This window comes from Simochromis diagramma, unplaced genomic scaffold, assembly GCF_900408965.1.
Source record: "Simochromis diagramma unplaced genomic scaffold, fSimDia1.1 OVJJ01000218.1, whole genome shotgun sequence".
Classification (NCBI taxonomy): Eukaryota; Metazoa; Chordata; class Actinopteri; order Cichliformes; family Cichlidae; genus Simochromis; species Simochromis diagramma.
This window is the reverse complement of record NW_024386875.1, coordinates 8,028-19,107: the sequence shown is the minus strand read 5'-3', so window position 1 is coordinate 19,107 and position 11,080 is coordinate 8,028. Positions and strand designations below refer to the sequence as shown.

The 11,080-nt window shown below is 48.0% G+C and overlaps 1 protein-coding gene across 1 annotated transcript; it reads left to right on the top strand.

The window, feature by feature from the left end:
• The first annotated feature begins 949 nt into the window (after nucleotides 1-949).
• On the top strand, nucleotides 950-10,331 carry LOC120733569 (focadhesin-like). The gene is made up of 6 exons (XM_040031861.1): nucleotides 950-1,082; nucleotides 2,149-2,253; nucleotides 2,604-2,705; nucleotides 7,837-7,964; nucleotides 9,090-9,216; nucleotides 9,331-10,331. Exons 1-6 carry the CDS (start codon nucleotides 1,011-1,013, stop codon nucleotides 9,496-9,498), a joined length of 702 nt encoding a protein of 233 aa, XP_039887795.1. The 5' UTR covers nucleotides 950-1,010; the 3' UTR covers nucleotides 9,499-10,331.
• The last annotated feature ends 749 nt before the right edge of the window (nucleotides 10,332-11,080 follow it).

The following is an 11,080-nucleotide window of genomic DNA, read 5'->3' as shown; positions in this document are numbered from 1 at the left end:
GTGCAAAATATTCCGTTTGCATAACATCAAGAAGCATAAATTCTTATTAAAATATGTAAGAAAACCTAGAGTGTTCTTTAGTTAGTGGGTGGATGGTAATCTTGGTTTCCTTTGTTTGGGACAAACATTTGGGAATATTTGTTTGAGAGGAAGAACTTTATATTATATATATTATATATTATATATATTATAACACACGATAACTTTAAATGAATGTCGTGTTTTTAATTCCGCTCCGGACTCGTGAATCTCAACCCAGCAGCAGCGGTAACGTTTGCACGTCCTCTCCCGTTAGTGCGGCAGATAAATAATCAACTAACAGTGCATATTATGTTAGCGCGATCTGCCTTATTACAAACCTGCCATCACTGTGCATTTAGTGACCATGATGAGAGAGACAGAGTCTGGCTCAGATGCTGGCAGTTCTCGCTGCAGTCTGCCGGTAGCGTCTCCTTTCAGGCCAGGATAGACGAACGTCACCGAGCAGTGACTCAGTTTGTGGTCAAAGGCTTGCACCGATTTTCGGTAAGTGAATGTGTTTAATTGTAGGCAAGGACATTACTGGATATTCTTGTGTAATTGCTACAGAATAATTTATGTTATATTTTGTTATTGCTACAGAAGAATATTTATTTTATTATTTTACATTTACATTTTTCTTTCCTGGGGACCCTGTGACACCCCATTGAAGAGCCGTAGGCTGGATCTCTTAAGATCTCACTGTTGGGTTTGTAAGGCCATGTTACTCCTAAATTTCCACCTTGTTCAAAGAGAAGATATAAAACAAAGTTCTAAGCTAATCGACCTTAGTGTTCTCCTTTTTTTAGAATCGAAAATGGAACCAGAATCGTGAAAATCTTATCAATACCCATCCCTATTTGTCGGTACTGCACAAAGTGGCCAACAATCCAGCAGCAGCGACCGATTGGCTGTTGGCGGTCAGCTCCGTCCTGTCGTCCAGCCAGCACCTGTCCTCCTCTCTTGTCCTGATTGTGACTTATCTCATCATCATGGGTCAGGAAAACATCTGCCAGCTGGCTTTGAAAGCAAGCCAGGCTGTCGCTGCTGCCGACCCCTGCCAGGTAGATAACCCACACAACTGTTCTCTTAAATCTGTGGACTGAATATAAAGTAATGCATGTTGTTCCCTCTGACATGTAGATATGTTGTATGTAAGGGAGCTAGCTTGTGTTTGTCTTTCTAAGAGCAGTAAACACATGTTGATAACCTGGTGTTTTGGCACCAACACATGACTTTGAAATGGTTCAGATCAGCAGGAAGATAAAAGCTGTCACTGCTGTGCGATTGCTGCTAATCTGCTGCCGTATAAAGGGAGAGGTTAGGGAGTGCTCTAAGGGGACAGACCTCCCTCTGGACTTGTGTTGGAGTCACTAGCTGCAGATGAAGTGTGAAGTATACCCCTCATTACTCAAGCGTGCACCGGGCCCCAGAGGATTCACCTTCTGCTCTAATTGCTCCCAGAGTGCTGCACACACTGGTGTTTGGATGCACTGGTTGAATGTTGTTGGCATATTTGAGTCCTCTGGAGATCTCTGCTCGCTCGTACTTGTCATCTTAAATGTGCAGCAGCAGGTCTTTGTTACAGGAAAAGCCAGAAGCTAACCACTATGAAACCTTAATGATGATTTACTGCAGTGATGTTGATTCAAAGTGATGTTTTTGGCTCGACAGCATTAAACGTGTCATCGCTCAGCTTTATTTTCTTTGCCCCTCCCTCTCGCTCTCGGGCCGTGCAGGGGAAGCGGTCGCTCTGCAACAGTTAAGGCTCAGAGTGCCATTAGGTGTGTGGTGGTAATTAAGCTGTGACACTGCACAGCAGCGCGGTGTGTCTAAGGACCGTGATGCTGTCTCACTGTTTCCTTATTTGTAACCTGTCTCATACTAAAGTGTCAGGACTTCATGTGTGATCTATGAAGCTTTAACTGACTGCAGAGTACAAGCTGGGCACCACACATTTAGTATCACAAGGGCAGACTCAACCCTGCTCTATCTGTTTATGCTGAACATCCTGTGAAGCTGTCGGTTTGTGTGCACGTACAGGTCAGTGATGCAGCCTCTGTACGGTCTGACAAAGTGCATTTAATGTTTGGTTGGTGTGTTTGCTGATGTGGGTGTTTCCCTCTGCAGGTCCCGCCCCTCGTGCTGCTTCTTTTGTTCAAACTGACCAAAGAAAAGAATCCCGTCCTGGCTCACGCTGTTCTCACAAGCCTGCCAAACCTCAGCACTCATAAGGTACGCAGCACGACTAAGAAGAACCTGTACTGACTGTGAGCGTCTGGAGACGGGGCTGGAACATCAGCAGCACCTTTCTACTTCATCTGAGCGCTCACAGTGTGTTTTAGTCCATCATACACACAGATGAGCTTTTATCTGTGGGGTCATCCAGGTCATGTAGTCTGAGGAGCTTCTCTTCATCCAGGAGGCTTCTAGAGTTTAAAAACCAGGGACCCGCGTGTCCCAAATACCAGCCTGTGAGCACAATCCACCAATAACAGTGAATAACTAACATCTGCCTTCTTCAGCTGTAACCGTGTGTTTCTCTTGTAAACTTGGCTCTGATCATATGTGCTGTAATATTCCAGCTTTGCTTCCCGATCGTGCTGCACAGTCTGCACGTGCTGGCCGGCTCCCCCAAGCTGAGAGCAGTGGGACTGCGCCTCATGACCGCTCTGTGGAAGAAACAGGTTTGCAATAATAACGCATTACTATAAATGTCATATTCATGTGTTCACAGCAGAGGTGTGGACTCGAGTCACATGACTTGGACTCGAGTCAGACTCGAGTCATTAATTTTATGACTTTAGACTTGACTTGAAAAAATGTTGTAAGACTTGTGACTTGACTTGGACTTTTACACCAATGACTTGGGACTTGAAAAGACTTGATATTTTACCCCAAATATAAAATTTAACATGCATATTATATAGAGATTGAAAATGTGACGTCATTCACGGGTAGAACCGCAAAGGATTCTGGGAACTCGTGGCAAGCGGTACTAGCGCACGCAGGCTTTCAATTGAAATCAGTTATACAGCGATAAAAAGAAACACAAAAATGTCAAGAAGCTGTTGTATTATTAACTGCAATAGCCGGTCGCATGACAGCCACGGGAAGCCGACGGGTAAAGAGATCGGTTGTTATCGGATTACGTCGTTGAAGAGAAATTGTTCGAGCCATGTTTCCGAAGTAACAAAGACGCGACGGATGGCCTGGATTGCAGCCATTCAAAGACCAAATATAACGTCCCAGAACCCTCCAGCTCACAGGTTAGTCTGCTCCAAGCATTTACACGAAGGTCAGAGTTTTTTAGTAGTTAATACGTCATTTTCATAACATAATTGGTGATATAGGTTACAAGCAAGTCTGGCGCTGAACAGAAATTGTCGCGCTATGCTCCTTTGTTTATTGTGCATAAATAGTGAATTGTCCTGACACAATATTGCGTTTCGCTTCTGTTATTATGGTACATTGACAAAAACATATACTTTTATTCACAGGATAAAACAGTTGTTTTGTATCACTAATTGTCCAGTACGATTACAGCATACAATATTATTGTCACTGCTACATTTCTGTGATGCTGCCAGAAATTATTTCCATCCATCCATCCATCCATCTTCATCCGCTTATCCGAGGTCGGGTCGCGGGGGTAGCAGCCTAAGCAAAGAGGTCCAGACCTCCCTCTCCCCAGCCACCTCCTCCAGCTTGTCCGGGGGAATACCAAGGCGTTCCCAGGCCAGCCGAGAGATATAGTCTCTCCAGCGTGTCCTGGGTCTGCCCCGGGGCCTCCTCCCGGTGGGACATGCCTGGAACACCTCGCCCAGGAGGCGCCCAGGGGGCATCCTTGCCAGATGCCCGAACCACCTCAGCTGGCTCCTTTCGATGTGGAGCAGCAGCTGCTCTACTCTGAGCCCCTCCCGGATGGCCGAACTTCTCACCCTATCTCTAAGGGAGAGGCCAGCCACCCTTCGGAGGAAGCTCATTTCCGCCGCTTGTATCCGCGATCTCGTTCTTTCGGTCACTACCCACAGCTCGTGGCCATAGGTGAGGGTAGGGACGTAGATCGACCGGTAAATTGAGAGCTTCGCTTTTATACTCAGCTCCCTCTTCACCACGACTGACCGGTGCAGCGTCCGCATTACTGCAGCCGCAGCCCCAATCCGTCTGTCGATCTCCGGCTCCCTTCTCCCATCACTCGCGAACAAGACCCCGAGATACTTGAACTCCTCCACTTGGGGCAGGAACTCATCCCCGACCCGGAGTGGGCACTCCACCCTTTTCCGGCTGAGAACCATGGCCTCAGATTTGGAGGTGCTGATCCTCATTCCCGCTGCGTCACACTCGGCTGCGAACCGCTCCAGTGCGAGCTGGAGGCCCTCACCCGATGAAGCCAACAGAACCACATCATCCGCAAAAATCAGAGATGAGATTCTGAGGCCACCAAAGCGAAAGCCCTCTGCCACTTGGCTGCGCCTAGAAATCCTGTCCATAAAAATTATGAACAGAACCGGAGACAAAGGGCAGCCCTGGCGGAGCCCATCACCCACCGGGAACGAGTCCGACTTATTGCCGGCAATGCGAACCAAGCTCTTGCAACGGTTGTATAGGGATTGAATGGCCCGTAGCAATGGGCCAGACACCCCATACTCCCGCAACACCTCCCACAGGACACCCCGAGGGACACGGTCGAATGCCTTCTCCAGGTCCACAAAACACATGTAGACTGGTTGGGCAAACTCCCATGCACCCTCAAGTATCCTGGAGAGGATAAAGAGCTGGTCCAGTGTTCCGCGACCAGGACGAAAACCGCATTGTTCCTCCTGTATCCGAGGTTCGACTAGCGGACGAACTCTCCTCTCCAGCACCCTGGCATAGACTTTCCCAGGGAGGCTGAGGAGTGTGATCCCCCTGTAGTTGGAACACACCCTCCGGTCCCCCTTCTTAAAGATGGGGACCACCACCCCGGTCTGCCAGTCCACAGGCACTGCCCCTGATCTCCACGCAACATTGCAGAGACGTGTCAACCAAGACAGCCCTACAACGTCCAGCGCCTTCAGGAACTCGGGGCGGACCTCATCAACACCAGGGGCTCTGCCACCAAGGAGTTGTTTAACTGCCTCAGTGACCTCGCCCCCGGAAATTGGCGGGTCATACCCCTCATCCCCAGACTCTGCTTCCTCCTCGGAAGACGTGTCAGTGGGATTAAGGAGGTCCTCGAAGTATTCCTTCCACCGCCCGACAATTTTCTCAGTCGACGTCAACAGCGCTCCGCCAGCACTATACACAGCGCAGGTAGAGCACCGCTTTCCCCTCCTGAGACGCCTGACGGTTTGCCAGAATCTCTTCGAGGCAGTCCGAAAGTCTTTTTCCATGGCCTCTCCGAACTCCTCCCACACCCGAGTTTTTGCTTCAGCCACTGCCCGAGCCGCATTCCGCTTGGCCTGTCGATACCTGTCGGCTGCCTCCGGAGTCCCACAGGCTAACCAAGCCCGATAGGCCTCCTTCTTCAGCCTGGTGGCTCCCTTCACCTCTGGTGTCCACCATTTGGTTCGGGGATTACCACCACGGCAGGCACCAACCACCTTGCGGCCGCAGCTCAATGCAGCAGCTTCGGCAATGGAGACGCTGAACATGGTCCATTCGGACTCAATGTCCCCAGTCTCCCTCGGAATGCTGTTGAAGCTCTGCCGGAGGTGTGCGTTGAAGATCTCGCGGACTGGGGCCTCTGCTAGACGTTCCCAGCACACCCTCACTACGCGTTTAGGTGCACCAGGTCTGTCCAGCGTCCTCCCCCGCCACCTGATCCAACTCACCACCAGGTGGTGATCAGTTGACAGCTCAGCCCCTCTCTTTACCCGAGTGTCCAGAACATATGGTCGCAGGTCTGGTGATACGATTACAAAATCGATCATCGACCTACGGCCTAGAGCATCCTGGTGCCACGTGCACTTATGAACACTCTTATGTTCGAACAGGGTGTTCGTTATGGCCAAACTGTGATTAGCACAGAAGTCCAATAACAAAGCACCGCTCGGGTTCAGATCAGGGAGGCCGTTCCTCCCAATCACGCCCCTCCAGGTCTCGCTGTCGTTACCCACGTGAGCATTGAAGTCTCCCAGCAGGACAACAGAGTCTCCAGGTGGAGCACCTTCCAGCACCCCCCCCAGGGACTCTAAGAAGGCTGGGTACTCCGAACTGCCACCCGGCGCATAAGCGCAGATGACAGTCAGGACCCGTTCCCCGACCCTAAGGCGCAGGGAGCAAACCCTCTCGTCCACCGGGAAAAACCCCAACGTACCGGCAGCAAGCCGAGGGGATATAAGAATACCCACCCCAGCCCGCCGCCTCTCACCAGGGGCAACTCCAGACTGAGACAGAGTCCAGCCCCTCTCCAGGAGACTGGTTCCAGAGCCCAGACAATGCGTAGAGGTGAGCCCAACTATATCTAGCCGGTACCTCTCAACCTCACGCACCAACTCAGGCTCCTTCCCCACCAGAGAGGTGACATTCCATGTCCCTATTGCCAGTCTTGGCAGCCGGGGGTCGGTCCGCCAGGGCCTCCGCTCCTGGCCGCCACCCGGCTCACAATGCACCCGACCCCTATGGCGCCTCCTGCGGGTGGTGGGCCTGCGGGAGGATGGGCCCATGTCTCCTCTTCGGGCTGTGCCCGGCCGGGCCCCATGGACTAAGGCCCGGCCACCAGACGCTCGCCCTCGGGCACCCTCCCCGGGTCTGGCTCCAGGGCGGGGCCCCGGTAACCCTATCCCGGGCAGGGTAAACTGTTCCCTCGATATTCTCTTCATGGGGGTCTTCTGAATCGCTCTTTGTCTGGTCCCTCACCCAGGACCAGTTTGTCATGGGAGACCCTACCAGGGGGCAAAAGCCCCCAGACAACATAGCCCCTGGGATCCCTGGGACACACAAACCCCTCCACCACGATAAGGTAGCGATTCAAGGAGGAGGAAATTATTTCCACTGCTAATTAATTACCATTGAGCTCAAAGGTCCTATTAATAAACGGTTAACGAATGTGTATTTATGACGACGATTTGTGAGACTGGTAAACTTATGATACGTACGATGGTCCTGTACCCTTCCGTCGGTAAACTGTACCTGGGCTTGTTGCAGTGACCGGAAGTTACTAAACTTCATGAGTGTATGCGCTCACTCCAAGAAGCGTATAATTATAAATATGCATATAAATATGCTACGATGAGATAGCTGACTTCATCTAACTAGTTTTCCAGGCTACGTTGGTGATGCAGTTTTTTTTTTAATGATATTTAAAAAAAAAATCATTTATTTATGTATGATATTTTTGTCATGCGATTTTAAAGCCGGTCCTACAACCGCATCCAAGAATAACATGCAGCTTATCTCAGAACTGTCGGTGAAAATTATTCTTGGAGCTAGGTTTAATTGAGCTGCATTTTAAAGAGGTGCAATTTCACAATTTGTGTATATTTTCTAAGTTCACTATTTTGTCATGTGTTGAGAAAAACACAGATTTAAAAATTACATGGTCTAATATTTACATTTAGCATAACTGCAACATGCTTTTTTTCGTTTTGTTTTTTTAAAGACTCGAAAGGACTTGAAATTCAACATTTCAGACTTGTGACTTTACTTGGACTTTTACACCAGTGACTTGAGACTCGACTCTGACTTGCCTGACATTACTTGAGACTTGACTTGAGACTTGAGGATAAAGACTTGAGACTTACTTGAGACTTGCAAAACAATGACTTGGTCCCACCTCTGGTTCACAGCTTCTGTTTGTCTTTGATTGTGTGCTGCTTTGGTCATGTCTGTAAGGACCGGGTCTACCCAGAGCTGCAGCGTCTAATGAGCCAGCAGGACAGCAGGGTGGTGCTGGGGAGGGACGCCCAGTGGGAGCAGATCCTGGCCAGGGCCGCCTGTGTCAGGGACATCTGCAGAGAGAGGTGGGTCCTCCCATACTTACAGAAACAGTGGGCACTTCCTACATTCACTGGTTCATTCATTCAGTGGACTTTGCATGCACAGCGCAGACAGTGTGAGCTTCCAACACCAGGATTCTTCATCTTCCCTTCTAATGAGTAATAATCACTGACTGGACTCTTCATAGATGTTTCTGCTCAGCAAGCTGATGAAAGTTCAGAAAAATAGAAATATTTGTTTTTTCAGCTTTGGTCACATCACATCAACTTTGCTTGTTAAGATAAATGAATGCACTTTGTAGCTTTCCAGTGAATGAAGCCTCAGCTCGACGCTCCACTGAGTCCCTGTTTCTCCAAAAGTCAGCAGGAGTCCAGTTTTAAATATTTCCGTACAAATGTCCGGAGCAGCTACACGTGCCTGAATCCAGAAGGATCAAAGTCTTACAAAGTTCAGTTCAAGCAGAGAGACTGAGAGGCAGCTAACTTCCTGTCTCTGCCAGACTATCAAAATAAAAGTATACATTTGAAGCAAAAGAAATCAAACTATTATTATGTCAGTCTGTAAGCATTGCTTCCCATATAATACAACTCTAAGCAAGTGAGCCATAACTTTATAGTTTTAACCTTTAACCCAAAAACTATGTTGATCATATAAACTCCACAAACTGCATCCAGGCTCCTGCATACGTCCTTTACATGTTAGCTGTGAGCTAATGCTTGTGAATTTTTGTGAACTGGCCTTTATGTGTGTTGATGAAATAAAACGATGATTTTATTTGATTATTTCCTTTGTTCTAACCAGCTGGTGCACACTGTCCATCCTCCCGGGGCCTGTTACGCCTGCTAACATGTACATGCAGCTTTTTTAGCAGAATTAGTGAAAACCTGGGAAACCCTCTGGATGGATGCTACAGTACAAATTTATCAAATCATTGAGCTGTTTCGTTGTTTTCACAAATGCTTACGTTTGCTTTTATTGTAAAACATTTGCAGCCATAAGAGTTTGCAATGATAAGAAGCTGTGTTTGGCATTTACTTACTTACACGTGTCCTGGCACTTTTAATGCTTTTTTTCTTAAATAAAAATGGTAACAAAATTAGAAGAAACACATTTCCCACTTTGTTCACGCTGATGTCTGTGTTAACCAGGCCTTACCAGCATGCAGGGGACATAGTGGCTGCCATTTCACTCACTTTAAAACAGTGCAACAGACCAGACCTGGCAACCCCGGCTGCTCTCGTCCTGCAGGGACCACAGGAGCTGTGTCGAGCAGAGGTACCTCGTCTGTCTCCATTTGTCTCTTTAAATTCAGGAATCATCATTTTTCTGGATCATAACTTTTGAATCTTTTCCAAAGTTCTGGTCTTAAAATAAATCTTTCTTTCTCAGGTGGTGGATATTATCTCAGCATGGAGAACTGTTTGGCCTGAGCTCAGCTGTCACTCACAGCCAGAGGTGGTTCAAGCCATCGCTGAGCTTTTGGCTCTGGTGCCTCAGCTCACAGTTAAATCAGAGCAGTACGAGGTGCGTCGTAACATTCATGTTGCTCTGTGTTGAGGAGCTAACAGAGTGACACAGGAACTCCACCAGGTTATGTTTTTCTCTGTGGTTCTGTCTGTAAATAGGACTCTCACCAGCTGTTTGTATATTCTAACCTCACTGTAGAGTCACATCTCTACATCACTGTGTTTGGTAGCTAAAGTTAGCACATCAATGTAAAGTTGGGTAGAAGCACAAAGTACAGACGTGTGAGGGTCCAGTCCTCAGAGTCCTGCTGTGGTCGGACTTCACAGTAACTAATAAATGGATCAGCGAGTGTGAGCATCTTTTTAAAAACAGAAGTTTTGGTCATTTGTTGCTCTGGAGGATTCAACACAGTGCAGCAGTGGCCGTCCCAGCAGATGAATCCTAGACCATGCAGTGCTGCTTGTTGGAAAGCTTTCCTCCTCTCTAACAATGATATGGCAGTACAGCCTAGGTTTGCAAAGTTGCATCTAAACAAACACAAGACCAAAGGCCAAAACCAAACATACCATATTAGCACAGGATGCCTGATAGGGATGCTTTTGGGTTGCAGCCACAGGACCTGCGCAGCACCTTGCAGTCACTGAGTCAGACACAAATTTCTCTGCTGTGTGAACTTAAGCTTAGAGAAAATCGGTGAATGTGAAATGAAACCAACGGCTAAACCTCCTTAGGAAACTCAACTCCTTTGGAGTCAGCACACCCATCATGATGACTTTTTACTACGTCTTCCTGGAAAGCATCATGACCTTCTCCATCAGCTGCTGGTTCCACTCCCTCAGCCTTCATACAGGAACAGACTGCAGCATCAGTGTGCTCTAAAATCATTGGCCTGCCTGTCAGAACTCTGGCTCAGGTTTTTAGCCAACAGGCCCTTAGACAGGCAGCCAAAATCATCAACGACCCCTCTAACATTCTTCACCCCGCATTTCAATGGCTCCCCTCTGGGTGACTCCTCCGCTGCATTTCCAGCAGCATTGAGAGGAGGAGGAGCCAATAAGAACATTTCCCACACCAGAAACATAAACTACACTCTTATACTACCAACACTTTACTCACTTTTAGTCGCGTACAGTTATTTATTCACCTTCAGTCACTTTAATTTTAAAACTGTGTAATTTTAAAACTGTATATACTGTGTATTTATTATCTCACTCTTTGTCATGTCCAGTGTGGCAGACGTGTGGAGTTTGTAGAAAGGACCCAAAATGTGGCAGCTCTGGTGCAGGTGAATATTTATTGAACAGGAGTAGATACAAACAGAAGTGGCGGGTGAACATGAAACAGGAAAACCTAAGCTGGGCAAAACAAACCAGAACAAAGATGCAGGGAGGTGCGGCAGATGCAGGGAGACCGAGGGGAACAACACAGGCGAACCAGCAACTAACAGAGACAGACACGAGGTTTAAATACACAGAAGGATAATGAGGGAATGAGATACAAAAGGAGGGCACAGCTGGAGTAATCCAACCTGACGAGACAGGGGAAAAGTAAACTGAACACACTGAGAACAGACACGGATCTTCAAAGTAAAACAGGAAACACATACACGTAATGACATAACACACCAACTTAACACAGACAGGGGGACACAGAACATAAGAGCATGAACCAT

What these genes read in the sequence shown, in the direction of transcription:
- LOC120733569 (XM_040031861.1), top strand. Translation starts at nt 1,011, where the DNA reads ATGGGTCAGGAAAACATCTGCCAGCTGGCTTTGAAAGCAAGCCAGGCT. An exon ending in CTGCTGCCGACCCCTGCCAG is followed by an intron (nt 1,083 to 2,148) that starts GTAGATAACCCA and finishes TTCCCTCTGCAG; the next exon opens with GTCCCGCCCCTCGTGCTGCT. An exon ending in AGGAGCTGTGTCGAGCAGAG is followed by an intron (nt 9,217 to 9,330) that starts GTACCTCGTCTG and finishes TTTCTTTCTCAG; the next exon opens with GTGGTGGATATTATCTCAGC.